The sequence below is a fragment of the Carettochelys insculpta genome, chromosome 10, assembly GCF_033958435.1.
Source record: "Carettochelys insculpta isolate YL-2023 chromosome 10, ASM3395843v1, whole genome shotgun sequence".
Lineage (NCBI taxonomy): Eukaryota > Metazoa > Chordata > Testudines > Carettochelyidae > Carettochelys > Carettochelys insculpta.
Genome location: NC_134146.1, coordinates 38154876 through 38182568, shown reverse-complemented (window position 1 = coordinate 38182568; position 27693 = coordinate 38154876). Strand labels below are relative to the sequence as shown.

Sequence of the window (27693 nt, the reverse complement as noted above, 5' to 3'; positions counted from 1 at the left end):
AACAGCTACCAACACCTGCCCCTTCTGTGGTAAGACCTGTGGCTCCAGAATCTGGCTGATTCGTCATGAACGGACTCACAAATAGGAGGGTGATATGAAGACGTGCTACTTGTTATCGAGTGACCTCCAAAAAAGAAGTTAGCAGGATGACCACTTGTCATGGGTGTGGCCAAATTTGCCTGGTCCCATAAAGTTTGCTTACAGCCACTAGTCCTGGTTCTCAGTGTTCTGAGCTGCTTTAGCTGTAATTTAGCCCTAAATGTCTTCTCAGAGCCCAGTATCTTAACATCGCCCTCCTATGGTCCGGCAAATTCTCTCATTTGGCACCGGGCAGGTCCCGAGGGTGCCAGACGAGAGAGGTTCAACATATACACATCTCGTAGAACTGGAAGGGACCTCGGGAGGTCATCGAGTCCAGTCCCCTGCCCTGTTGGCAGGACCAATCACCATTCCTGGTATTTCCTTTTTGCCTAGAATTTTTCTCTTTTTGCCTTTTCTGATTCTGTATTAATAGTCTCTCTCTCACCCTCTCCTTCTTTTCCATTCTGTACTCATTCCATTTCACCGCACACCTTGCTTTTCAAACAGATTTTTTTTCCTGCCTGTGTCTAGCCTCTAGGCAGTACGCAAGCCCATTATTATTCAAAGTGGTGGTGAACTTCAATGCTCACAGTGCTCAGCTTCTTGAAACAAGGCCAAACCTGTCTGCTGTTTGCTAGTGAAAGTTTTAGAAAGCTGAACTGGACCTGTTGGGCTCAGCTCATGGCGATGGGCAGTATGGAGTTAAGCAGTGGTGCTTCTCAGAGATACCTGGTGGTGCTCTTTGTGTTCAGGTGCTGGGGACGGGTAATTGGCTGTGCCCTCTGCTTGGCCAGCCAAGTCTCATGGTTGGCATAGAGTGGGAAAGAGGTGAGTGGTGGTGACGCTTGCTCCTCACTCCTCCCTGCTGCCTTTCCAGCAAGTTGCTCCTGGCGGCCGCAACTCCAAAGCAGCCTGTGCTCAGAAGCTGCCATTTTGATCCGCCGTTAAGTAGGTCACATTAGGGGTGACGTGGTAGAGGGAGACAGGCAGTCAGTAGAGTCTTGAGCTGCTAATTTATAGCTTATGGGCTTGATTTTTGACACAGGGGCACAGTCTATATTAGGCAGTGCATGTTGCTGCTCCGTCCCTAGGAGAGAATTGTAGCTCAGGGAGCCCTGCTTCCCACTCTGCCCCTGCTTTTCTCCAGGGGTTTGTCTGTACCAGCAGCAAGTCATCACCCCGACCACTGCTGCCTGTGCCAGCTCCACTCTGCTGGCTCGTACTAGCTGGCTGCTACCGTGGAAGCAGATCCAGCCAAATCAGAATTATCCTCTGACCTGCTGCAGCCCCTGGTAAGTAGCCAGGATCAATACATTTGTTAATGGTTTACCCATTAACTTTTTATGTCAGTTATTCTGACAAGCAGGACTCTTGTGCCTGGCACCATAAAGAACGAAGGGAAGATGAAGGCATTATGATCCGTGCCTAACCCACCCAGTATATTATTCATCCTTCTCATAATCTCTGAGGCACCTGTTTACTATTTCTTCTCACCAAATCTTTACCACCTGCACAGCAGGCCATAAAGATGAAGAATCATTATTTGTGTCTGCATTAATGTGTATCATTCAAACCCTGCTGTTTTGCAAGACCATAGTCCATTTGCCATCCTGATTCAGTGGACTTGATTTAGGAGGCTACAGTACATCTCTTCAGACTGGAGGAAATTCTGTTTTCTTTCCAGATATATAGGCAAAAAGAATAAATGCACACGTAATGGCATCCATATACTGGAAGTGACACTGTCTGAGTAAAGTAATTGCATGGCACAATGGCGATAGGATGGGAAAATGGCATCAGCTGTTATCTGCTATGTTTGAGGGTTTGATCTGCCAGCCTAGGAAAAGCTCTTAATGACAATGGTTCAGTATTGGGTGCTGCATTTACTTACAAACTTCTCTGTGTTATTCTCGAATGTCAGTGATTGGTCTCGTGAGTAGAGGACACTGGGAGACCCATGTATTCTAGTGGGCTGTATGTTCTGGTTGAGAAACACTTGGAATTTTACAATTCTGTAGAGCTGGTCATCAAATAAACAAATGGTTAAACTCCAGTGGCTGTCAAAGGGGTGAAATTGTGCCACCGGCTGGTTTGGAGAGGTGGTAACTGCAGATATAAAGACTCCAGGATACCTATCTTCAGAGCAGGAAGAAAATCTGCTCCTCTCTGTAACCCGGGTGCCTGATTAGCAGGGCGCCCAGAACTCGGTTTTGTTTCTACCGGTGGAGCACATTTGCACATGCCTGTGTGCACATTCAAAATTTTTTTCTGCACATGGACACAAAAAATCTGCATGTGGATGGAAAAGATTCGAGGGAACAATATCTGTGATTGTGGTTTATGAACCCTATGAAGAGCTTAGGAAGAGACATATGAGGAGCAGCATAGTAGAACGATTCTATGCAGCAGGGGGCGAAGTGTGTCTCTCATGGGTACAAATTAGTTGCCTTTCCATTTGGTCATAACAAGGGAAAACGCAGCATAGTTCTTCAGGTTAATGCACAATTCCCATTAAAGGCCGGGCTATACAGTGAAGTAGAACAGAAGATGAAAATCAGTGGTTCCATAGTTTTGCATTTTAATCCATACTTTTTATTTCATTTCCTCGGATAAAAGAGGCAGAATGGCTCTTGGAGGCAGTGGGGAGAGGTCTTGTTTATTAGAAAGAAGACTTCATGAGAGTCCTCCATGAGTCTGCAACTACGGGTAGAACTCTTCTAGTTCAGCACTCTCTTGTCTGGCAACATCCATAATCCGGCATGATTTTAGTTATCCAGACGGCCACTTATCATGGGGGTGGCCAATTTTCCTATGGTCCCATAAAGTTTACTTACAGCCACCAGTCCTGGCTTTCAGTGTTCTGTGCTGTTATTTAGTTGTAATTTACACCTATATGTCTTCTGACAGCCTGGTAAGCAGTAGAAGTGTAGGTAACGTTACTAGACAATCTTGACCTCCTGTGGTTCGGCAAATTCTCTCTTCTGGTACTGGTCAGGTCCTAAGAGTGCTGGAGTAGAGAGGTTCAACCTGTAGCCAAAAGAGTCATCCATTTTAGCCCAGCCAAAGACTCTTCTTTGTGCCATCAGTGGCCACATACACAACTGAAAGTTGTTAAAACCACTATCATGTTTAAAAATCTCACACAAAGAACTAATACTCTAGGCTTGACCTTGATTTCACACACTGATAGCACAGATGAAACTGCATTGATTCCAGATTTGCACCATAACTGAGTGAAGACTCTGACCCAGTGTTTCTTGGTTCTGCCTGCCTGGGTATTTGTTTTCTGACTCAACCAAGGTTTAGTTTTTAGAATCACATGACATTACTTTTACTTCAAGACTGACAACAAATATTCCTTTAAAAGCATCTAAACCCATGAATTGTTCTTTTAAAAACAGAACAGAAATATTTTCAAAGGTTACAGATCCCCCTTTCCAAGCAAACAAATAACATTCTGGGCAAAATTTAATATCAGAAATGACACTTAAGTTTTGTAAATCATTTCTTTACCAAAAATGTGGGTAAGATCCTCAGCTGGTGTAAGTGGTCATAGCTCCATTGAATGACTTAAAACCATTCTGATTCACACTAGCTGAGAATCTGTCACTGAGCCTTTTTCAGTGTACTCGTCAAATTGCATGTTTATGATGGAGTTGTACAAAAGTTGATGGGACTCATTATGCTGCTTCATAGGAAGGGATTATCTGGGGATAAACATAACTGTGTTTAAGGATTTGATCCTGTAAGGCTTAATCATATTGAGCAGAACTCCCACAAGAAGTTCAGCTGAAGTATAGAGTTTGTTCATGTGGGTAAACCCTGATGGACCTTAACGAGGGTTGAAAATTGGAAAGTGGAGACAAAGGAAAATAAAACTTGAAAAAAACCCAAACTCATGCACAAAAAGTAATGTAAGAGCGTACCAGATTTGTGTAATGTCTTGTTTTATCACTGATTCGGATTACTAACAGGGGAACGAAGAGGCAGGGAGTAGGTTAGTCATAATTTCAGAAAACACCTTTCAAAATGCTGCTGCTCAGTTGTGGATGACCTGTCTATGGTGCAGGGTTTTTTTTTTCTTGTTACCACCTGCTTCTTCCACTAATATAAAGAGTATTAGGTACGGCCTTTTGCAGGCTCATTAACAATGTGGAGATTTATTCAATTGCTGTACAGCTTGTAAGAAGCCCTTTTGAGAGGAAGAATGGTCCAGTGGGTAGGGTACTAACCTGTGAATTGGGAGATCCTGGGTTCAAGTCTTTGTTCTGTCACTGACTTCTTCTGTGACCTGGGGCAAGTCACTTATGCTCTTTGTGCTTCAGACCCCCATCTGCAAAACAGAGGTAACACCGCTGCCCCCACACTGGGGGCATTGAGGAAAGATGTACATTAAAGATTGTGATGGGACTTACATTGTGCTGATATGTAGGAGAGCACTGTCTGGGGTTAAACATAACTGTGTTTAAGGTTGAGAAGCTCCTTTAATACAACAAATTGATATTGTTCTTTTAATCATACAGGAAAAATCAGGTAACAGCGTTTACTGACTTCAGATATTTCTTATTCTGTGCAGCATCAGTTTGAAAATGTAGCTATGTATGAATCAGTTATAGCTGGTAATGTTAGCGAGCCAGTCAGGGCAATGGGCTGCATTTTGTGTTTATCACATGATTAACTGCACATTAATGCACATTGCCTGATCAAGTTCATTGTTTGCTTTCCATTTAAAATCAGAGTAAGAGCGTGCGAATGTCCACACGGCCTGTGGGAATGAGACTCCAAGATTGGGGCAACAGAGTAATGCTAGTGGGAATTTCCTCTAGTACTAATGATCCTAGTGTGGGCAGTGCTTTTACATGGCAGGTCAACTGAGGTCCACCCTCTCCTAGGTTTAAGCACGCAAGCCACTACATAAAAGCACAATCTATACAGCCATTTTAAGAGCAGCACGAGTCAGTTGACATGGGCTGGGAGGTGTGCTCCCAGATGCTGCGCAGACCTGTTCCCAGCAACCTCCAGTCCTGGTGAAGCCCTCGTAGTTAAACCATGAGTATTTTAAATGGGAAACTCATATTCTCTAAAGGAAATGTCCTGAGGCTCAGTCCTGCTGCCTGTGAACTCAAGGGAAGTTTTTCCATGTCAGCCTGAAGCTGTATTTACATTTCTGCTCGGCCCTCCCTACAATGTTGAGATTGTCCTGTCAGAGAGACAGTAGGGAGGCCAGGGGCTTCCACACGCCAGGCTCCTGTAAGTTGAGCACTTGAATGGCCACTCAGGGGAAGTTCAGGGGCCACCCAGATGATTAGCAGCATCCTGACAGCCACCTACAGTGGGTAGCATGTGTTTCTATTGGTGGTGCACATCCATACATGCCTTGGTGCACATAACAAAATTTATTCTGCCACGGATGGAAAAAATTAGAGGGAATTCTGTTCCTCACTACTGATTAGGTTCAGGTGGGTGCAGGGGAATCATCATGTTATGATGCTGTAGAAACAATAACAATGCTGATCCCTTTCCTTAAACAGCCCCCTGCGTTGTTGGTGAGTGAGGATTTAAGATGTCCCTGAGCAGTGAAAGAAGACTAAACACCTCAGCGCTGAAGAAAATCGCAGCAGACATGAGCAACTTAATAGAAAGCCTAGACACGAGGGAGCTCCACTTTGAGGGGGAGGAGGTGGATGCTGATGTGTTAAATGATCCGAAAACAACTGGTGAGTTATTGTCCATCTGTTGTCACCATATGTCCCGCTAGGATTTAGCAATATAGTGCAGTGGAGGCGAAGATGAAGCTTTGTTTGATGGTATTAGGGAAAGCAGGTGGGGAGAGCGTGAGAGTGGGCCAGGGTTCTGCAGCTCTTGTGGGGCCTTGTGAAACTGTGCGTGGTTTTTTTGGGCTCTGAGACCTTTAAATTACAGAAGCTGCCTTGCAAAGTACTTACTGACTTCTACAGAAAAGTGGATGCCCTCAACTGGAAGAGTTGAGGGTGTTTAGCATTACAAAGGATCAAACCTGGATTCAGGGATTCAAGGCATCTTGTAGACCTGGCTCAGCAGGAATGAACCATAAGAAGCATATTCAAAGCCCCTTGAAATCAGTGGAGAGACTCCTACTGGTTCCCATAGGCTTTGGATCAGGCCCTAAGTAAGTGAAGAGCATCATTGAAGGTTTTTTTGTTTTTTTTTTTGTTTCACTTGTTGTGTTCTCAAGTATAAGCCATTCCATTTTGGTATAGCAGCTGTATGTCACTGCACCTGTCTATCAAAGACTAACAAAAGAATTTATTAGGTGGGACAGACAAAATTTTCCAGATCCGACGAACTGGGTCTGTCCCACGAAGGCTTGACAGTTAATAAATTATATTGTTAGTTTTTTAAAGTGCTACAGGACTGCTTTTTTTTTTTGTTTTTGTTTTGTGAAGATACAGGCTAACATGGCTACGGCTCTGTGCCTGTTCACCTGTCTGTTACCTATGCATTTCTAATGATCTAATAAAGGCCGGTTGTTTCTTTGTTTGTTCGCCTGTTTGTTTGTTTTTTTAAATAGGATTAGTTATTTTTTCTTCCAACAGAGTCAAGATTTCTAACACTGAGCTGTCTCAGAACTCTTTAAAATAAGCTACAAGAAAAGAGTCAAACACTGCTTCTTGTCTTGCCTACAACTTCCTATAGTACTTAAGTGACCTGTTGCAAATTGCAAAAATGGAATGAGTAGGGCTGAAAATTTACACAAATAACTCCTCACCCACCAGAAAACCCAACTTTGCTGTACAAAACATCCCTTTGTTCACTTATCTGACAAGTGTAATTTAATTTTAATTATTCCTAATGCATCAGCAAACATCCTGTAATATACTTTGTACCGTGGAGAGAAACTTTTTGATAGAATGCCTCATCACAGCACTTTACTATTAAATCTTTGCTGAGGAGATGGATGAGGCTGCTGATCAGGTGCATGAATTATAGAGTAGATCGCTTACCTATGTGCAAGCTGCTGAGGTTTTACTATATTTCTCAAGATAACCCCCTATTTTATGACAAGGAAGTGCTACACGAGGCATTTGAACTTGTAATATCTGATCACTTGATGTGAAAGCTTCTATGACTTTAGATGCAGTACGTTTGAATGAAGCATTGGATGCACTGGGAAAAATAAGACTACATAACTTCAAGATTTTTTTATAGTCATCATTAACTTGTTATGTTATCTGTTGGCTATTATGCCCTTATTCATAGTTTCAAAATAGTGTTAAGCTAATTACTATTTTTTGGTCATTTGCAGTGGGCATCCCATTTTCTGCAATTTATAACACACAGGGATTCAAAGAGCCTCATATACAGACCTATCTAATTGGATGTCCAGTTAAAGTCCGAGTTCTGGAAGTAGAACGCTTTACCTCAACAAAAAAGGTCAGAATGTGTATGTTATCAGAATGTTGTTTTAAATTCTACTCCCATTTTTCATGTCATGCTCCTCTTACCATGTTAACGTCTCACACACACATTTAACTTTCTGTAAATAAGGTAATGGGTTTTAGAAACTTCGAATAAGCCTGTATGGGAATGATTCTATTAAGAACAATATGAATAAGCTTTGCCTGTTCGATTTAGAGCCCGATAAAAATTGTAACTAAAAGTCATAAGAAATGACTATGTCTTTTAAATAAGAAAAATTATAAATGATAGAAGATTTAATGCAGATTACCCACTGAGTAGTGAAACACTGGTGCAATTCTTTCCTGTAGGTTCCAAGTCCAAATGTTTATACTATTGAGTTCACACATGGGGAATTTACATGGCAAGTGAAAAGAAAATTCAAGCACTTTCAAGATTTTCACAGGGAACTGCTGAGATACAAAGCCTTCATACGAATTCCAATCCCTACAAGGAGGTAACTATGTTGTACAGTGCAAATATGGCTGAAGGCCCATAGAATATTGAAAAGAAGCAAAGAGTCTGATTCTGTCTTATTTACACCTGTAGCACACATAGATAACACTATTGACTTCCAAGAATCACTCCTGATTTACCCCAGTATAGATGAGGGGGGAATTAGCCTCAAAATCAACATAATAGTAAGCAGCATTAATCTGAATGAGTCAGTGAGCTCTGTTTTGCAAAATGTAGAAAGCACATGGGAAATTTTGCACGGTTAGTTTTTAAGCATAATTTCCTATTGAAATTATTAGTTCACTGTGCCTAAAAATCGATACCACCAAGTAGTCTCTTACCTTTAAGGGCTCCTGTCTATCAGTACTGAACTCTCAGATCAACAGTGATTTGAATGAGGCGGCTTAGCAGCTGGCAGGACTAAACCCAAAGACTGGGACGGAGTTCCAAACACAGAGCCATGGGAAAAGGGCTGAATGGTGGAGTGATACAAAAAGATAATTGGCGATTGGGCTGAGAAGACTTTAGGAAGCTAGGGGGCAGAAGAGGAAACAAGAGTAAGGATTTTATTAGGGTCAGAGATATGAAAGACTAAGAATTAATGAAATATAATAGTCCAAGAACATGGTCCAAATTCAAATACACTACACTTATTTGAAGTCAGTGGATCTGTGGCCATCTGTATCAAAGGAGAATTTTTCCTTATATGTTCTGCTTTTAACATTGGATTTTAGTTTGAATGGGTTTGTACACAATGATTTGTTAGATGATTTTACACTTCCCCTTATTTTTCTCCCTACCTGTCCCTCATTTTGTAATAAAGTTTTAAATAGAACAGTCAGGATTCTTCTGTCAGAGGAAAATACGGTCATGTTCTACTGATCAGACAAATAATTTGGGATTGTTTTTCTTCCAGCCACACTGTTAGAAGACAAACTATCAAACGGGGAGAAACGAGGCAGATGCCAAGTCTGCCACGCTCGTCTGAGAATATGGTCCGAGAAGAACATTTTTCTAGTAGAAGAGTAAATGTCCTTCATTTTTCTAAAGACTCTATTCAGACATGTGGGTGTGCTGGTAGAACAGGCTGTTGCTGTGTTGTGCTGTCCATCTTGTTCTTGAGACTTTTTTGACTTCCTCTGTTGGAAGTTAGTTTGTAGAGCTGTGCTCTGACCAAGTTCCCGTGCCTTCCTTTTTGTTACTGGCAAATTCTTCTGCTTGGTGAATTGAAATTTTGCCAAGCTTCAATCCAGATTGTCTCCTACTCAGAAAGGGGAAGGAAACTGCCTCAAGGGGCACTAACTCAGCCAAGAACTGAGATATGTCTCCTTTGCTGGGAGGCTGTGGGACAGTGGAGGATGTGCTAGGTGTGTGTATATTTATTTTCTCATTCCATCAGGTTTTTATTATCTTCTTGACTTCCTGTAGCTATATAGTTAGATTTTTACAGTAATCCCTCCATCCTTTCTAAAGTTGTCATGCTTGCATTGTAGAAACAACTGGAAGACTACCTGACAAAGCTCCTAAAAATGCCCATGTACAGAAACTACCATGGAACAGTAAGTACAATGGCTTAAGTAACAAATGAATGTTCTTTTCATGTATAAGTGCTCAAGTGAGAGAAATAAATCTGGATGTATATTAGAAGCCTTGTACAACTATTTTTATTAGAGCAAATGTTTTTTCCAACATCCATATAAATCTGATTATTACCAAACAAAAGTTATACTGGCAGGTTATTTGGTTGCCACAGTTACAACACTGTGTGACAACCTGCTTGGTAAAGTTACCTTCATTCAGACAGCGCATTGCACGTGTAATACACCTGGCTTCTTATCAGTTCTGTATAACATTTAAGATGTTAGGTTGGAGGTTACAATGACTAAACACTTAAGGTTTCTGTTATGTGGCACGTTACCTTCACTTTTGGACTCTTGTGAATTGTGACCAAACTGTGCTCTGGTTTATATCACGTATCATCTCTTTGACTTCAGCAGCTTTGTGTTGGTATTAATAAGAGGGGAAGTTAAACATCTCTTATAGCTGGAAGGGATCTCAGGGGGTCATCGAGTCCAGTCGCCTGCCCTCATGGCAGGACCAAGCACCATCCCTGACAGTTTTTTTTTAATCTGTTTGCCGCAGACTAAATGGCCCCCTCAAGGATTGAACTCAAAACACTGTGTTTAACAGGCCAATGTCCAAACCACTGAGCTTTCCCAAGTAACACATCCCCATCCCTAGAGGGGCGGTAATCAAGATTCCCTCTAATATTTTCCCACCACGTGCAGAATAAAGTTCATGTGCATGTGCGGATGTGCACCACTGGTAGAAACACATGCTGCCACTATGCTAATCAGCTGGGCTGCATTTGAATTCTCATGGAGGGGCCATGCAAGCAGTCAGTTTACAGGGAGCACTGGTGCTTTCTCCTTCCTATGAAACCTCATTGAAGTCAGCCGATTCAGGCTATAGCCAAAATTTGGCCCATATTACACAAGCATTTATCTGTTGAGAGCCACACTATATCCATAGAGTTTCTCCTCTGGGACTGCTCACATTTCTTACGCGCCAGCTGGGGGAGAGTGTAGAGGCCATAGCTGTACACGAATAACACTCCACTGCCGTTGCCACTTATGTCCCATTCTCCCCACCCCCATATATTGGTTTTCTTTTGTATTATCAGCAAAAATTGGTGCATTCCTGGTTTGTTGCAAAACTTACAGAATAAGCAGAGGCAGTTTATCCTTCAGAGCAAGACACAACAATTTAGTACGCTTGGTTTTACGATGAGACATAGACTTAATTTTGCAATTTTAAGGGATATATCTGCTCATTTTGTGCTTGGCAAAGAGAAGCTTTCCTTGAGCCCTTCTGAAGTAATTTCATTGTCTTCGGTTTCTGTGCTGCAAATGTCTGGACCGCTGTATATTTTGTTCAAATACTACATATATTGTTTCAGTGTTGCCTGTGCCAAATGTATCAGTTTTATTGAGCCAAATCACTCTCCCATGTTGGCCAATGTGCTACAGTTACAGTGGGAAATCTACACCTGAACTAGGGGGTCACCAAATGAAATTAAGGGGTAGCAGGTTTAAACTAACAAAAGGAAGTTTTTCTTCATGCTGCGCGCAGTAGGTTTGTGGAACTCCTTGCCAGAGAATGTTGTGAAGACCAGGACTTTTAAGAAGGATCAAAAAAGAGCTTGATGATTTCACAGAGGTTAGCTCCATCAGTGGCTGTTTGCCAGGATACATAGGAATGGTGTCTCTAGCCTCTGTTTGTCAGAGGTTGGAAATGGATGACAAGAGAGGAATCCCTTCATTGATTACCTGTTCTGTTCACTCCCACTGGGGCATCAGACATTGGCGTCTTTTGGAAGACAAGATACTGGGCTACATGGACCTTTTGGTTTGACTCAGTATGGCTGTTCTTATGGTCGTACCTCAAATGGCTGCCATTAGAGAAGCTCTGCAGTTCTGGCCAGTGGTGTATGATGAGAGTGGGAGATTTAATTCAGAATACACAAAATTGGAACTATTTTTGCCACTTGCCCGTGTGCAAGCATTGTCTTGTTAGATCTCTCAGATATTGTCCACTAAACGAACGATGTCAGAACTTCTTGGTCAGTTCCTGGTTGGGAACATGGCTTTTGGGGGGAAATACCCAACGTGTACCTTCTGCAGTCTGCGCCCTCTCCATATGAAGCCCAAGGACCCTGAACAGTTGTGCTTCTCTATCCCATCTTCCTCCAGTACAGCTCTGTTCTGTCCCCAGGTATTGGAGACAGAGATCGTTCTGTATGTACATTTACAGAATATCGAGGGTGGCTTTCAATGGATTTGGCTTCTGCAAGGCATTTAGTGAGAACCTTCCTCATGATGCTGGCCGCATAGTTTCGTATTGCGGTTGTTGAAATTGCCGGGGAAAGACAGATGCTAGGAACAGAACATGTATTAATTTATTTGTGGCTCTCATTCTTGGACTGGAAACACAGCTGCAGATTTCTGATGTTCACCTTGGATTGGTGTCTGTCCTTCTTACAATAGTGTGGGTGTGTCGCTGGTCTTGTGTTTTAAAAGTCTGTTGCTTGAAAATGGAGGGGTGTGCTGCTTGTTTTGCTGTTCTGTGTAAACTTTGGCTCCCATGTGTTAGACTCCTCTGATCTTCAGGCTCAGGTCCAGATAGGTCTTTGGCTTATAGATGTCTCCAGCTGAATTCTTTGCAAGTTCAGGCAAGGAGCTAACTCGAGTGATTCATAAAGGTCAGGCGACCCGTATGATTTATTGCCCCCTGATTCTTGTGAGGATCCTCCTCCTGCTAATCTAGTCCCCTAGAGGTATTTTAACCACAGATCTGGACCATTCCATTCATTCCAGCAATGTTTTTATTTTGTATTTGTGGGTTGTATGTTTCATTCATTTGTAGACAATTGGCTTGGCTTGTCTGACCTTGGCAAACCTAACCAGCAGCTCTTTCCACCCTTGTTGTGGAGCTCAGAGCTCTGAAGCACTGTGGGATGTCAAGGAACTTACATAATTTGGTGAATATACAGCCTGTGTCTGTTTTGCCTGTAAACTGGGAAGCAGAATGCACCTAAACATTATTTAGTGATGTGACATGGTCTTTAACTACATAACCCAAAGTGGGAAACTTCAGCTGTCTCTTCAGATTTTTCTTCATGGAATATTTGTGTCTGCTCTGTGGTGGCGGGGTACCAAACATGGAGCTGGTGGCTGGCTGTGTATATGCTTCATGTACATCATGATAGTTAGAGACAGGTAGTTGGGGCACTGGATGGCTCAAATACCCTGTAAAGCCATTTCTATGGGCTTCATTTGAAGTTAAATAGAAAGACTCCATTGACTCTAATGGCCTTTGGATCAGGACGCACATGAGATTGATAGTTCAAAGATTCCCAAATAAACTCAGGTTAAACCAATAAGTGTCCGTTCAGCCTTTTGCACTGACTTTACGAAATCAGTTTGAAATTACACTTTAAGTTAAACAAGTGCTACAAGATAAGCCTTGAATGAGTTTCAGAGCTATACAATTAAAGAACAGTTCACATAACCAACTATGGTTTCTATTTAAGGCTCTAATCTTGCAACTGGATCTGCCAAGGCAGACCCCTGAAGCCAGGCAGAGCTCCATACTACCAGATGTGATTACAAGACTGAGGCTTTTGAACATAGAATTGTAGTGAACAAGAAAAAATGTTTACACTTGTGTTTAATATAAAGCCATTTTTCTGTATATGGCAAAACTGGAATCCTATCCTAGAACAGAGTTTTTCTGAGCCCTGGGAATATAGTGTATTATTATGTTGCCAGAGCTACTAGTGAGCTATTTGTTTAACCATTTGGAGAAAAAAAAAGGTGAGAGTTGCAATGAAAAGCAAACAATAAACTGCTGAATCCTATCTACAAAGTGAATGTCGATGTTGAAAGTCAATCCTATCTTATCGAATCCTAGCTATAAAGTCAATGTCACCTGAACAATCTTCTGAAAATCTTCTCTAAATATATCGTAGGTGCAGGGATCGGTAGGGAAGAAAGATGGCTAAAAGTGTTTTGTCTCTCCACCTTGCAGCTGTTTCATTTTCACAGTTCATTTGCTCTTCCAACTCATCTGTCCTGGCTGGTACCACTTTAAAGACTAACAGAATAATTTATTAGGTGATGAGCTTTTGTGGGACAGACCCACTTCTTCAGATTATTTCATTAGTCTTTAAAGTGCTACTGGACTGCTTTTTTGTTTTGATAGTATATTGACTAGCACAGCTATCTCTGTTACTGTCCTGACTGGGTTTCCCCCACTCTCTTGCTACAGTGGCTGCGTCTACATGTGCTGGCTACTTCGAAGTAGCGGTGCCAACTTTGAAATAGCGCCCGTCACGGCTACACGTGTTGGGCGCTATTTCGAAGTTAACATCGACGTTAGGCGGCAAGACGTTGAAGTCGCTAACCGCATGAGGGGATGGGAATAGAGCCCTACTTCAGCGTTCAACGTCAAAGTAGGGAACGTGTAGTCGTTGTGCGTCCCGCAACATCGAAATAGCGGGGTCCTCCATGGCGGCCATCAGCTGAGGAGTTGAGAGACGCTCTGCCCAGCCCCTGAGCTCGATGGTGGCCACGTGCAGCGGCCCCTTAAAGCCCCCTGCCTTTCTGTGCAGGAAGCTGAGAGTGCGTGCAGGCAGCAGCATTGCCACACGGCTAGCTGGCATGCTCCTCTGCGCCCACACACCCCCACCTGCTGTGATGGCCGCCCCCCAGCTCCCCAAGCGCCCCCAGGGGACCCCCCCCAAGAGGAGCCAGGGCTCCCAGCCCAGCAGCCAGGCGGGGAAGCGGCAGCGGGGCCCCTCCTGGATGGAGGCCGAGCATTGGGACCTGCTGGGGCTCTGGAGTGAGGAGGAGGTACTCCAGGTAATGGGGAGCAAGAGGCGGAATGTGGATGCATTCGCTCGGCTGGCCGAGGGCCTGGCCGCCCGGGGTCACCCTGCCCGCACCCCGGGTCATGTCTGGAGTAAAGTGAAGGAGCTGCGGCAGGGTTACGCCCGGGCCCGGGATGCGGCCGGCCGATCTGGGGCCGCCCCCGTCACTTGCCCCTTTTACAGGGAGCTCAGCGACATCCTGGGCCCCCGGCACACCTCCTCCCCTCCGGCCACTCTTGATACCTCGGCCGATAAGCCCCAGCAGGCCCTGGAGGCGGAGTCCGCCCCAGAGGCAAGCCCCGCACCCCGGGGACCTCCCCAGGAGCCCACCCCCGGGGCACCGGAGGAGGAGGAGTCCTCCAGCAACGCTGGCCTGCGGATCGCCATCCCATCGCGGAGCTCCAGCCGGGTGTCCGCCCACCGGGTGTCCCCTGACCGTGGGAGTGGACCATCAGGTATGTACCCACCCGGTGCACACCCCCGGGGTTGAGGGGCAGGGGTAATAGATATGACCAGGGCCCTCCACATGCCCAAATGACTATGGCCCCAAGGACAGCAGTGGCATGTCCCTCAGAAGAGTGCATCAGCCCCTGCCCCCGCCGCCCCCAGCACGACAGTGCCATGCCCTATCCCCGGGGCTGGGGGGAGCGGAACCTCTAGGGTCCCCTGGGGGTAGGGGGTGGGACACCTATCAGCAGCAGTAGCAGCATCTCCCGGGGACGGGGATGGGGAACCAGCAGCAGAGGGGTGGGGGGACAAGGGCCAAGGCTCGGGGCCCACACTAACAGCTGTCTCCACTCTTCTTCCCCCCGTCCTGTGTTCCGCAGCTGCACCATCGGAAGGACCGGAGAGCGCCGGCGGGGTGTCAGTGGTCCTGGACAGCCCACCGGGGCCATCACTCCAGGCCAGCCCCAAGGCAGGGAAGACAGCGGACCCAGCACCACCAGCCGACGGCGACGGACCCCCAGCTCCTGGCCATCCACTGTCGGCAGCTGGAGGTCGCCGAGCTGCGGCTGCAGGTGGAGGAGCGCTGCCTCCAGCTGCAGGAGCGGGCGCTGGCCTGGTGCCAGGAGGCATGGGGGGCCTTCATGCGGACCTTCGACCGTATCGCCGACTATCTGGCCCCCCATGCCGCACTGGCCGCCGCTGCGCCCACCCTGCCTGCTCCACCCGCTGCTCTACCCGCTGCGCCGTCCGCCATCGCACCGCCACCCGCCACCAAGGGCCTTTCCGCCGAGGGGGACCTGGGGCCAGCTGACACCTGCCGGCCATATCTACCAGTCCGCCCGGCCCCCAGCCAGCCCCGGCCAGGGCTGAGGCCGAGGCGTGGGTCGCGGCCGCCCACCCCCAGTGCTGGACATTAGCGGGTGTGGGGCCCAGGACGTGGCCCTCCCCTCCCCCTTTGTATATATTCCCCCCAGTTTAATGTTATTTTGTAAATAGTTTTTATATTAGACCCCTGTTGCTATGCTGATGTTTGCCCCCCCATGTACATAGTTCTCCCCTTCCTTGTCTTCCCCTTTCATCTTATCCTTATTTATAATACATATATATATGTTTGATTTTGCCTGTAAATAGTTAGTCTTGATAATAATAATAAGAGTTCGACAGATATTTGATTTGACGAACAAATGTCTGCTTTTATTTACAAGGAAAGGTGGGGGGGGGTGCTCTTGGGTGCTCTGTGGTGTGGGTGTAGGGGCAGGGAGTGTTGTGGAGGATGGGGGGGTGCAGTGGGGGGCCTGCCAGCGTTCACGCTGCGGCCTCTTCGAACTGGGCCCGCAGGGCCTCTCGGACCTGGGTCCCTTCGGGGTCCACCTGGCAACTGGGGGCAGCGGGTGGCTGCACATCGGCCTTGCCGGCCTCCACAGCCCAGCCCTGAAAGAAGGCCTCCCCCTTGCTCTCCACGAGATTGTGTAGGGTGCTGCACGCGCCCACAATCTGAGGGATGTTGGTGGGGCCCGCATGAAGGCGGGTGAGGAGACACCTCCAGCACCCTTTGAGGCGCCCAAATGTGCACTCTACCACCTGGTGCGCGTGATTCAGGCGCAGGTTGAAGCACTCCTGGCTGGCTGACAGATGGCCCGTGTAAGGGTGCATGAGTCAGGGCTGGAGGGGGTATTCCGCATCTGCGATGACGCAGAGGGGCATGGTGGTGTCTCCCACAGAGATCTGCCGCTGGGGGATGTAGGTCCCCGCCTCCAGCCGGCAGCACAGGCCCGAGTTTCGGAATGCCTGGGCGTCATGCGTGCTGCCAGGCCAGCCCACATAAATGTCCAGGAAACGGCCCCGGCTGTCCACTGAGGCCTGGAGGACCACTGAGTGGTAGCCCTTCCTGTTTAAGTACCGTCCTCCACTGTGCTCCGGGGCGCGGATGGGGATGTGGGTTCCATCCAGAGCCCCGAAGCAATTGGGGAAGCCCAGGGTGGCAAAGCCTGCGATGGCAGCATCTGGGTCCCGAAGCCTCACGAGCCTGTGGAGGAGCAGGGCGTTGCTGGCGCGGTCGACCTGCAGGGGAAGCACATGGGAGAGCACCAATGAGGGGTGTGCAGGGTGCGTGTGGCCCTCCCCTGCCAGGGCCCCCCTCCCCTCCCTTCCCCTGCCCTCCCCTGCCAGGGTCCCCCTCCCCTGCCAGGGCTGCCTCCCCCTCACCCCGTGGGTCCTCTTACCTCCATGAGGACAGCTCCAACAGTGGCCTTGCCCATGCCAAACTGCTGGCCCACGGATCGGTAGCTGTCTGGAGTGGCCAGCTTCCAGACAGCGATGCCGACCCATTTCTCCACTGGGAGGGCACGCCACATGGCGGTGTCCTGGTGCCTGAGTGCGGGGGTGAGCCACTGGCATAGCTCCAGAAATGTCTGCCGGCTCATGCGAAAGTTCTGGAGCCAGCGGTCGTTGTCCCACTCTCCGAGCACCAGCCACTCCCACCAGTCGGTGCTGGTGGGGTAGCTCCACAGACGGTGCTGTATGGGGCGGGGGGGCGGGGTGCTGCAGGGTTGGGGGTTGCGTCCTCCTCCCCTGCGGGCAGCTCCTCCTATGTGGCAAGGATGTGCTCAGCTGCCTCCTGCATGGCATGGAGCAGGGCGAGCACTGCTCCTACAGGGCCAGCTGGGTGGACGTCTGGCGGCGGCTGCTGCTGCTGCTGCTGGGGGTCCATGGCTGCGTTGCTCGAGGTGTGCGTGCCTATGGCTCCTCAGACCGCGTGCTGTGCAGGCTGCGTGTGTCTGGGAGGGGCCCTTTAAGGGAGCGGCTAGCTGTTGCCCCGGAAGCGCTAGTCCGCCCTGTGACCCTGTCTGCAGCTGTTCCTGGCACCCTTATTTCGATGTGTGCTACTTTGGCATGTAGACGTTCCCTCGCAGCGCCTATTTCAATGTGGTGCTGCCCAACGTCGACGTTGAACGTCGACATTGCCAGCCCTGGAGAACGTGTAGACGTTATTCACTGAAATAGCCGATTTCGATGTCCTTACATCAAAATAAGCTATTTCGATGTAGCATGCACGTGTAGACGTAGCCAGTATCATTGAAACTTCATTCTCTCCTCCCATCCCCCAACATCTCATAGTTAAAATATTTTGCTACAGATCACTATGAAACCTGAGAGGGATGTCTGGTCACCACAACAGCAGCTGGGTAGTGTAAGAATTCAACTGTAAAAGAGATGAAAGAATCCTGCAATCCTCTGTTTCTGTTTCCTTTGTGTATTATGAGATCTTTAGATGAAAGGCGCTTTACCAGTAAAAGTATTTAATAAAATAATATTAATAACAATATCACATCATTATATTTTTCCATTTCGTGTAATAACTTTTTCTGTAATCTGCTGGATTTTTCTATATTAAAGGCCCTTTCCTGCAAATACTTACCTACTTGGTTTTATATATTTGGATAATCAAATGAAAGTCTAGTTGTGACTACTCACTTGCATTAAAAATAGCAGGATTATGTGTTCGCAGGATTGAGGCCAAAGGACCATGCTTTGCCTTCTGAAGCTCTTGTGGAATACGGGATTTGGTCAGACACTGTGCGCACACAGACCTATCCCAGGGTTGAGTTTGTCCTCACAGATCTCATTCATATGTATCTCATTCGTAGAGATCAGCAGCAAACCAGTCAACGAGGAATGTGATTCTGTGTTTGTTACCATGGAGACCATTGTAAGGACCAGTTGGGGGGATAGGACTGGCAGCTGCAACGCCGAACATGTTTGCCTTTGATCTAGTGGTTCCCAGCAATAAATTTAAACAACTAAATTATGTTCCCATCTGAGTGGTAATTTCTACCTAGGTTTATTTTCTTCCTTTCAACAGAGTTAGCCTCTCACTTTCTCTTCCCCAAAGAACAACCTAGTTACATTTCACAGCAAATGGCCAAGATTTTCAAAAAGTGGCTAGTGCTTTTATGTGCCTTGGTGTTTGGGAGCCTAACCTGAAAGGCTGATAATCAGAGGATGCTGAAAATTTGCCCCCAGAGCTAAGAGACTGAGTCTTAACTCAGAAAAAGATGGGCTACTCATAGGTACCAGGAAAAGATAGCCAGACAGTGGACTCAGGCATAAGATGTGCAGGGAGGGACTCCATGCCCGGGAAGTGGCAGAGCCTTGGGCAGAAGAGGCGGGGCCCTGAGAAGCCGGGCAGAGGTGCAGGGTTATGCTCCCATGGCATTTCAAAGGGTCCCAGAGCTCCCAGTTGTTGCTGCTACTCCTGGGGCAGTGGCAGCAGATGTAAGCTCCAGGCGCCTTTGAATTGCAGGGCCCCTATGCAGTTGTCTCCCTTCCCCGCCCCCTGCCCTCCATCGGCAGGCCTCTAGCCAAAATATGTGAATGTAAAGCTTTGGGAACAAAAGCATGAAACAGCTAGTTCTGTCTGCCTCATAAAAAGATGAAACCATAAGAAAATCTTGTATATTGATATGGCCTCTACCAGTTTGTATCCTTGGGCACTATGGCCATGAGTGAGAAAAGGAGCCCTTTTATTCATCTCTGTGGCTGTGCTAACCTAGAGCATAGAATCACAGAGTTTAAAACCAGAAGGGACCACCGTATTATAGTGACCTCCTGCTGTCTTGGAAGGATTAGATTTGTATTGACCTATGTTGGTAAGCGTGAGTTTCACTGTACACGTACAGACTGCTGAGAAAACATGTCCAATAATAATAATAATAATAATATAATAATAATATAAGGATAAAGTAAGGATAGTCTGCTTGATAACATAGAAGTAAAATCCAGCGATTGAGCTATTTGAATTAGACTTGTTAAAATGGATTAGCAAATGAATAGTAAAAACAGGTATGATTTGTTGATTGGACATGAAATAGACTGTGTTAACAGTTTATAAAACTAACTTTTTACATTTCAACATCTACTGTCTGATGACCTCTATAATTTCACATAACTGAAAATTTTCAATAAGTAAAAATCTAAAACAGTGCTTAAAATTAAAACAAAGATACTTTAACACCAGATTACAAAGGGAAACATGAAGTAGAATTTATGCTCAAATGCAATACTTTGTGACTTGGTCTGAATAGAGATAGCAATTATCTTATGTACTTCAGAGACAGCTTCCCCACCTTTAATATTCATAGTGATCTCAGGCAAGTCACTTAACTTAATTTACATGTGCAGTAAGTAATTTTCTCTCCCTACTCTTTACTCTGCCCTTCTGTCCTATGTGTCTGATGTCAGTTTTCATTCCAATTTTTTTGTCTGTATCTCTCTGCTATATAGTCATCATGTCAGTTCACTTTCAGCACCATTTCCAGTACAGCTCTGTCTCCAGATTTGAAGAAGTGGGTCTGTCCCACGAAAGCTCATCACCTAATGCATTATTTTGTTAGTCTTTAAAGTGCTATGGGATTGATTTTCAGTTCTCATGGGTCACCGAACACTTATCAAAAGATGGTTAATTTTGTGCTACTGACATGAACTGAATTTGAATCAGTGGCTTACAGGTGAAGATTCCAGTGGTCCTTAACAACCCTCTAAATAATGGCACAATAAGGTCTCAGAGTACATGACCCCAGAGTATGCAACCCCGCTCGTAAGCAGCTGACCCCAATTCCTATAGTAAATCCTAGAAAAGCACGATTTCCAGTTGTGCTTAACTCACCCCTCCCCCAGCCCTGGCCCATTCTCCCAGCTCTGCATGTCCCCGGCTCAGCCCAAACCCCCAGCTCTCCTCACCACCCATGCATAGCTCCTTCTCACCCCCACCACCCTGCCTCTGGCACCAGCTCACCACCCCTCAGGCATGGCTCCGGCTTAACCTCTCTGGCCCCAGTTCAACCCCCCTGCTGGCTCACCCCCCGCACCCCCAATTCTGCCTCCAGCTCACCACCCGTCATGTGCAGCTGAGGCTCAGCCCCCACACCCTGGTTTAAACCCCCCCATGCACAGCCCTGGTTCCATTCTCCTGCCTCGGTTCAAACCCCTGAGCCTGGCTCCAGTTCCATTCTCTTGCCCTGGTTCAAACCCTCTGCACACAGTTCCAGTTCCAGCCTGCCACCCTTGTTCAACCCCCCCCACCCCCGCGCAGCTTCAGTTCAACACCCCTGCGCTCTGCCTCAAACCCCCTGCAAGTGGCCCTGGTTCAAACCTCCCATGGCCTGGCTCACCACCCAAGCAGGGCTCCAGCTCACCACGCCTGTGCACAGCTCCAGCTCAACTCCACCCCTTGCCCCACTGCAGCCCTAACCGCCCCCCCACCTCCCATGGCCCAAACCCACCTCCAGGCTTAACCCGCCCCCTCACCCCAGGACTTATCTTTTTGCTGCTTCCCCAGCTGCAGAACGTGTGTTCCATCAGGGAGAAAGCCGGAGCCCCACTTATGGGAAATTCGGGTTATGCAAGGGTGCGTGGAATGGAACCCGCATGTAACTTGAGGGTCTACTGTATATAATACCCCATAGACTCTGATTTTGTTTGTCTGGGTTACGTGCAGGATCCAAAACACATAGATTGCCGTTGACTTCTGTGGGCTTTGGACTGAGCCCTGAAGAGCCTTTCCCACCTTTTCCTGCTGATGAACTGTTTTTGCTATCCGTGCTGTTTTTCTAAACAAACTGATTGGTGGGAGTCCAAAATATAAATAATGGGGAACTTTTTATTTTCCAGGTGGAATTCATTGGTGTCAGTCAGCTGTCATTTATCCATGATCTAGGACCAAAAGGCATGTAAGTTAAATGTCATTTCTTTGTGTGAGTTACATTAATGAAGCCCATGTTTTTATAAAGAGAAACTGTCCAAATAATTAGCTTTCCTGCAGAGCTAGCTATTTATTTGGGAACATCTTATCTTGCAGATGTTAACCACGTATTATTATTCACAAGAGGACATGGCAGCTCTGGGAAATGATAATGAATGTGAAAGGCAAAACACATCTCATTGCCAGACTCACAGGGCCAAATTCATCTCATCAGACTGGAGTTGCACCAAATGGTCCAGTGCAAACAACCACAACAATGTACAGTCCCTATCATAGCGAGCTTACGTCACAGTTTAGTTTATTCCTTGTATAATGGTGACCTGTTAGCAATGGGCTGCTACTACAAGATTAAAAGAGTGCACTGAAATCAAGAACAGTCAGTTTTTTTCTTTAAACTTCCCAACATTTCCTGAGTTTCTTTAAGTGTGGGTTTGACTCTTACTGCCTTCTATTTTGAGTACTGTTAAATAGAAACTGTATTGTTTTGTTTACTACCAAAAGTGTCTATTGATTTTGTACATGTCCTTGTAGTCAGCAGTGAAACCTCTTTTCGGGTAATTTGGATAAGACTTAGGTGTTGAAATGCAGTGATTCCAGGTACCCAGCATTATAAATGGGGAAGGACTTGACAGTGGGCAAGAAAGAGAAGTAGTAATGGAGTCCTCTCTGTGCTGGGCCCTCTCTCTGCTTTAAGAGCTCCACACCACATTCATATTCTCACACTAAAGACTTGTAGTGCTTCAGCGTGCACTGCAGCTGTTAGTGCTCACATATTCCTACTGTGCATAAAGGCAAGTCTCACTTTTCCAGACAAGTGCTGGGGAAAGTATTTTCTGTCCACCTAGTCCTCCATCGCCTTCACTCTGTATCCTTGCCCTTCCCTGGTGTTGCTTGTTCCCTCTTTGCATGCTAGGTGCATCTTCACCGTCATACCAGTCCAGTCCAACCTCCATGCAAATCCCTAGCATTGCTTGACCTGCCCTCAGTATATTTGTAAGCTGAGACTTTACCCTTAGCCCCTTTATTGCTGGTGTGGTATTTATAACAATATCACTGTTGTGGCCATGGGTTCAGTTCATTTTCTGGATATAGAATAGATTAGGTTCAAGTCACCCACTGCTTGAGAAGCAGTTGAAGTATCTGAGACACACAGAATGCAAGAGATGATCTAGAAATAGACACAGAGGAGGTGACCCACTCCTGCTCCAGTTTACTCATACCACCCCACCCACTGGGATGAAAGGGGTCAGACACATGTTAGAGTGCTGTGTTTGCCCTGACCTTTGTACCTCCCAGGTAAAATTCCTCCAGTCCATGTATCTTCATCTAGGCCTAATTAATAAGATGTGCATGCACGTATCAAATCTGATGTTTCTTTGTCATCCTTACGTGTGTTTCAGAGAAGGAATGATCATGAAAAGATCTGGGGGCCACAGAATACCCGGTTTGAACTGCTGTGGGCAAGGAAGGGTCTGCTATCGATGGTCCAAAAGGTACTGTAGCAGGTGGAGTTGTCTTCTTGGGTGGCATTTTTACTTATGAGAGAGAAAAGGTGAATGGCCTTATATATTTCATGTGACCAACTTCTGTTAATGAAAAAGACAAGCTTTCGTGCTTCAGAGAACCCTTCTTCAAGTCTAGGAAAGGTAATGAGAGAGTCACAGCTAAATACAGTGTATAAGGAGTTAACCCATTGCAGGAAACCATTCATAATGAAGCGAGCAGTTAACATTTTAGCAGTCACGGTGGGTTACATTTTGTTGCAGTGAGACATAAAACCTGCCTCTCTATTGAGTCAATGATTTTTGGTGTTTAGTAGAGTTATAAATTTAGTTGTCTTAGTAGTTTACTGAATATAATAGGCTCACTCGTATTTTCCTACACATTTCCTTACTGTCGTTCTTTCTGTAACTGAGATTTCAACAAAAACAGGGATAGTGGAGGTACTTATGGATTCATAGGAGTTTTTTTGTTCAGGATGGCTTTGGTTTTTCTCCAGTGTTTCATTCACAACAGAAATTACATATGAGCTCCCCATGTGAAGTGGGATTATCTAGCATTCATCCCTCATCAACTGCAATCCAGTCAGACCTTGCTCTCTCCTGTGTCAGACTGTTGTAGTGTGCTGCATGTAGACATTTCTGTTCAGTTTACCATACCTTTCTAATTAAAAAACCCAAATATGATTGGAGATACACATCTCCTAGAACTGGAAGGGACCTTGAGCGGTCATCTAGTCCAGTCCCCTGCCCTTGTGCCAGGACCAAGCACCATCCCTGGCATCTATTTGCCCCAGTCCCTAAATGGCCTCCTCAAGGATTGAGCTCACAGCCCCAGGTTATGAAGCCAATGCTCAAACCACTGAGCTATTAATTGAAACTTTGTTGCAGGCTCAATTTACCAGTGGATCAAATCAGACCTGAATCACAACAATAAAGAATTCTCTCTGATGCAGTTAACTTTAAGGAGAAACACGTCACATCTTTTGTGTTTCCCTCAACATGTTTTGAAAGAAGTCTTTCAGAGGCCTGAGCTGGGAGGTTGTGAAGAGGATTACTGGATGGCAGTTTTTGATCCAGTTTAATGGATGTAAGAAAGAGAGACAAAAGGCCAGATTATGCCCATGTGCTTCCTGGTTACATGAAGCAGGACTGGGAGAGAAAGAAGGCGTAAGAAGCTACCTCATACCTGTGCCACTTCACGCGGTAAACTGGCTTAACTGTGCTCCCTCAGTCAGTGGAGCTAATTGTTCCTCCTGATCTAGATGTGTACATAACTCCAAAAGTGACAGAGGGGGCTCACCCCCACCCCTGCACCACCCAGCAGAGATGGCAGGCACAGAGAAAGAGGCTGAATGTACCAGCCTAACCGAGGTTAGTGAGCAGCCCACTCTTTGCCCCCCATACACTGGAGGGATCCTCCAATGGAATGGTGGACTAGAGGAATGTTACACACTGTGCTTAGATCAGGGCTGTGCCTGTCAGGCAGAAATCCATCCAAAGTAAGTAATGGCTCCAATCACCTGCAGCCATCAGTAGAGTAGAGGAAACAAGTTTATTATCTATTTAAGGACAGCACATTTGGTCATTGACCCTCCCACATACATTCGTTAAAAACCCCTTTTCTATGGCATGATGCTAGTTCCAGTGCTCCTTCAAATGCTGTGGCTGTCTGCTCCTGCCTGACCTCCTGCTCCCAGTACAAACCTCTGCAAAGGAGCACAGTTCTCCTGCATGGCAAGTATAGAGGAGAAAGAAGCAAGTGTTTCATCTGAGCAGTGGAATAAGGAATGGGGGACGTTTCTGGATTTTTTCTAAGTGTATTCTGGGTGTCTGGAAAGACCCACAGTTCACTAAACAATGGTTAGAAACTGAGTTTAAAAATCTCTTCCGTCCCCCTAGTGTGTGTGTGTGTGTGTGTGTGTGTGTGTGTCTACGTCTACACGTGAAGCCTCCATCGAAATAGCTTATTTCGATGTAGGAACATCGAAATAGGCTATTTCGATGAATAACGTCTACACGTCCTCCAGGGCTGGCAACGTCGATGTTCAACTTCGATGTTGCGCGGCACCACATCGAAATAGGTGCTGCGAGGGAACGTCTACACGCCAAAGTAGCACACATCGAAATAAGGGTGCCAGGCACAGCTGCAGACAGGGTCACAGGGCGGACTCAACAGCAAGCCGCTCCCTTAAAGGGCCCCTCCCAGACACAGTTGCACTAAACAACACAAGATACACAGAGCCGACAACGGGTTGCAGACCCTGTGCCTGCAGCATGGATCCCCAGCTGCCGCAGCAGCAGCCAGAAGCCCTGGGCTAAGGGCTGCTGCCCACGGTGACCATAGAGCCCCGCAGGGGCTGGAGAGAGAGCATCTCTCAACCCCCCAGCTGATGGCTGCCATGGAGGACCCCGCAATTTCGACGTTGCGGGACGCGGATCGTCTACACGGTCCCTACTTCGACGTTGAACGTTGAAGTAGGGCGCTATTCCGATCCCCTCATGAGGTTAGGGACTTCGACGTCTCGTCGCCTAACGTCGAAGTTAACTTCGAAATAGCGCCCGCCGCGTGTAGCCGCGACGGGCGCTATTTCGAAGTTAGTGCCGCTACTTCGAAGTAACGTGCACGTGTAGACACAGCTTGTGTGTGTTTATCATGCATGAATTTTCCAGACAAGTATTAACACGTCTTACAGATTTCCTTTTTCATATCCTTAACTGAACATTTCCATTGTTCAGATTTCAAAAGTGGCGTCCACATGTTAGAAAATCCACTTGACCTGACATAAAAGGGCCTATCATTTTTCTTCTTGAAAGAATTTTTTTTCAGACTTGATTTCTCCATTCGGCTATTGTTGAGTCTGTCCTTCTCCCAAAATTGAGGTAGGGCTACATATGGTTGCTAGAAGTAACTATGCCATAACTGGGTCCTTCCCTGACTCAATACCTTCCTTTGGACTGTAACTTAGTAGAGCGACTGTAAGTTTTGGGAGCAGGCTAACCTTAGCAATCTTGAAAATTCTGTTTACTATTTTTTCCACTAAATACTGTTATCTTAAGGCAACACCTAAAGAGGGCAGCTATCCAACAGAGCAGCTCTCTCCTGTTTGATAATGGGCCTTCTGGGAAGGGCGGGTAACTATGGGGATCCTGGGTTCCTGTGCACATCCTAGTCCTCTCCCCAACCAGGCTGTCCCTCGTGGGCTGCAGGGCCCAGGGCAACCCCTGCTCTGCCCCAGGCCCTGCCTCCATCCTGCCCTTCTCCCCCCGGGATCTGTGCACATTCCTCCCCTTTCCCAGGCTTCACCCCTTCTCTGGCCCCCGCCTTCTCCTGCCCCTGCTTTGCCCTCATCTTACTCCCATTCCACCCTTTCCCCCAAGCTTCCTCCCCTGAGCTGACAAGTGATAAGCCAGATAAATGAGCATTTCTGAGAAAACAGGCGGGGGAGTTTCAAAATTCCCAGTGCTTTACAAGAGGAGGGAGGGTTGTCTGCTTACCTGGCAGTGGAGCTGCTGACCAGAGTGATCACTTCAGCACTGTGGGATATCCTCTGGCTGCTAAAAGCTAGGTAAATAGGAAGAACGTGTCTTTAATTGCACGTCTCGGCAAAAGCAATACTGATACTAGCTGCATGCCTGTCATGGAGAAGATTTTATTTTTGCAGTGACATTTCTGAGTTTCACAGCAAAGGGCAAGAGTAGAGTGGGCCTCAGTTTTTATGCAAAAAAGGGCTTTTTGCACTTTAAATGGCAAGTTTAGACATGTCCTTATTATAAAGTACACTGATATGCACATATGAAGGAGACTTGCTAAGAAGGTTCTGGTTTTATAATCACTTTTTAGAGTCATTCCTATTTGGATTAATAAAAAGCAAAATGTGAATTATTCAGACTGTTTTCTTTTTTGGCAAATGTTTCATGACTGTCCCATATTCCGCATTCTTAAATCAGTTTCTCCAGTGCCTTTCCTTAAGTACTAAAATTATCCTGAGTCAGATTTTCCATGCCTTTCCAGGACTAATTTTTTTTTCAGCCTCAAGTATTTAAAATGCTGCATTGAGGTGTTGTAATTCCCAGCTCTTTCCTCCATCAATGACTGTCCTTAATCACGTCACAAAACCCCCTTTCAGTTTAGTATGAAAACATAACGCATAGAGCTTGCTCTCAATGTAGTGCCACCCTGTTACACTGAAATCATTTATTTTCATAGAACAGCTTCACTTCAAGTAGCAGTTCTCTATAACCTGATTTAGTCTTTTTTGCATGTTAGGGTCTATTCATTCTAATTCACTGTTCATATCATTGAACATATGCAAAAGCATGATAAGTCCATCTGTGAAGTGGATCTGTCACATGAAAGCTCATCACTGAAATCATCTTGTTAGTTTTTAAAGTGGTACATGTCTGCTGTTCTGTTTTGTTATAATGCCTTGTGGCTAAAACATGTAGCACTTTAAAAACTAACAAAATGATTTATTCAGTGATAATCACTTTGTCAGTCTTTAAAGTGCTCCATCACTGCTGTTTTGGTTTGTTATAATACAGACTAACGCTACCACCTCTAGCTGCGTCTACACGAGCCG

General features: G+C 46.2%; 1 protein-coding gene across 3 annotated transcripts in view; it reads left to right on the top strand.

Annotated features, from left to right (window-relative positions):
- The window catches only part of PLD1 (phospholipase D1), a 106889-nt gene that overhangs the window by 19967 nt on the left and 59229 nt on the right, over positions 1–27693 (top strand). For all 3 annotated transcript variants that reach the window (XM_075003621.1, XM_075003619.1, XM_075003618.1), the window contains exons 2-8: positions 5613–5798; positions 7367–7494; positions 7830–7975; positions 8891–8999; positions 9468–9533; positions 21521–21579; positions 23012–23104. In XM_075003621.1, the coding sequence (XP_074859722.1) occupies positions 5645–5798; positions 7367–7494; positions 7830–7975; positions 8891–8999; positions 9468–9533; positions 21521–21579; positions 23012–23104 (755 nt within the window). In that variant the 5' untranslated portion in view covers positions 5613–5644. The remainder of the gene's footprint in view (positions 1–5612; positions 5799–7366; positions 7495–7829; positions 7976–8890; positions 9000–9467; positions 9534–21520; positions 21580–23011; positions 23105–27693) is intronic.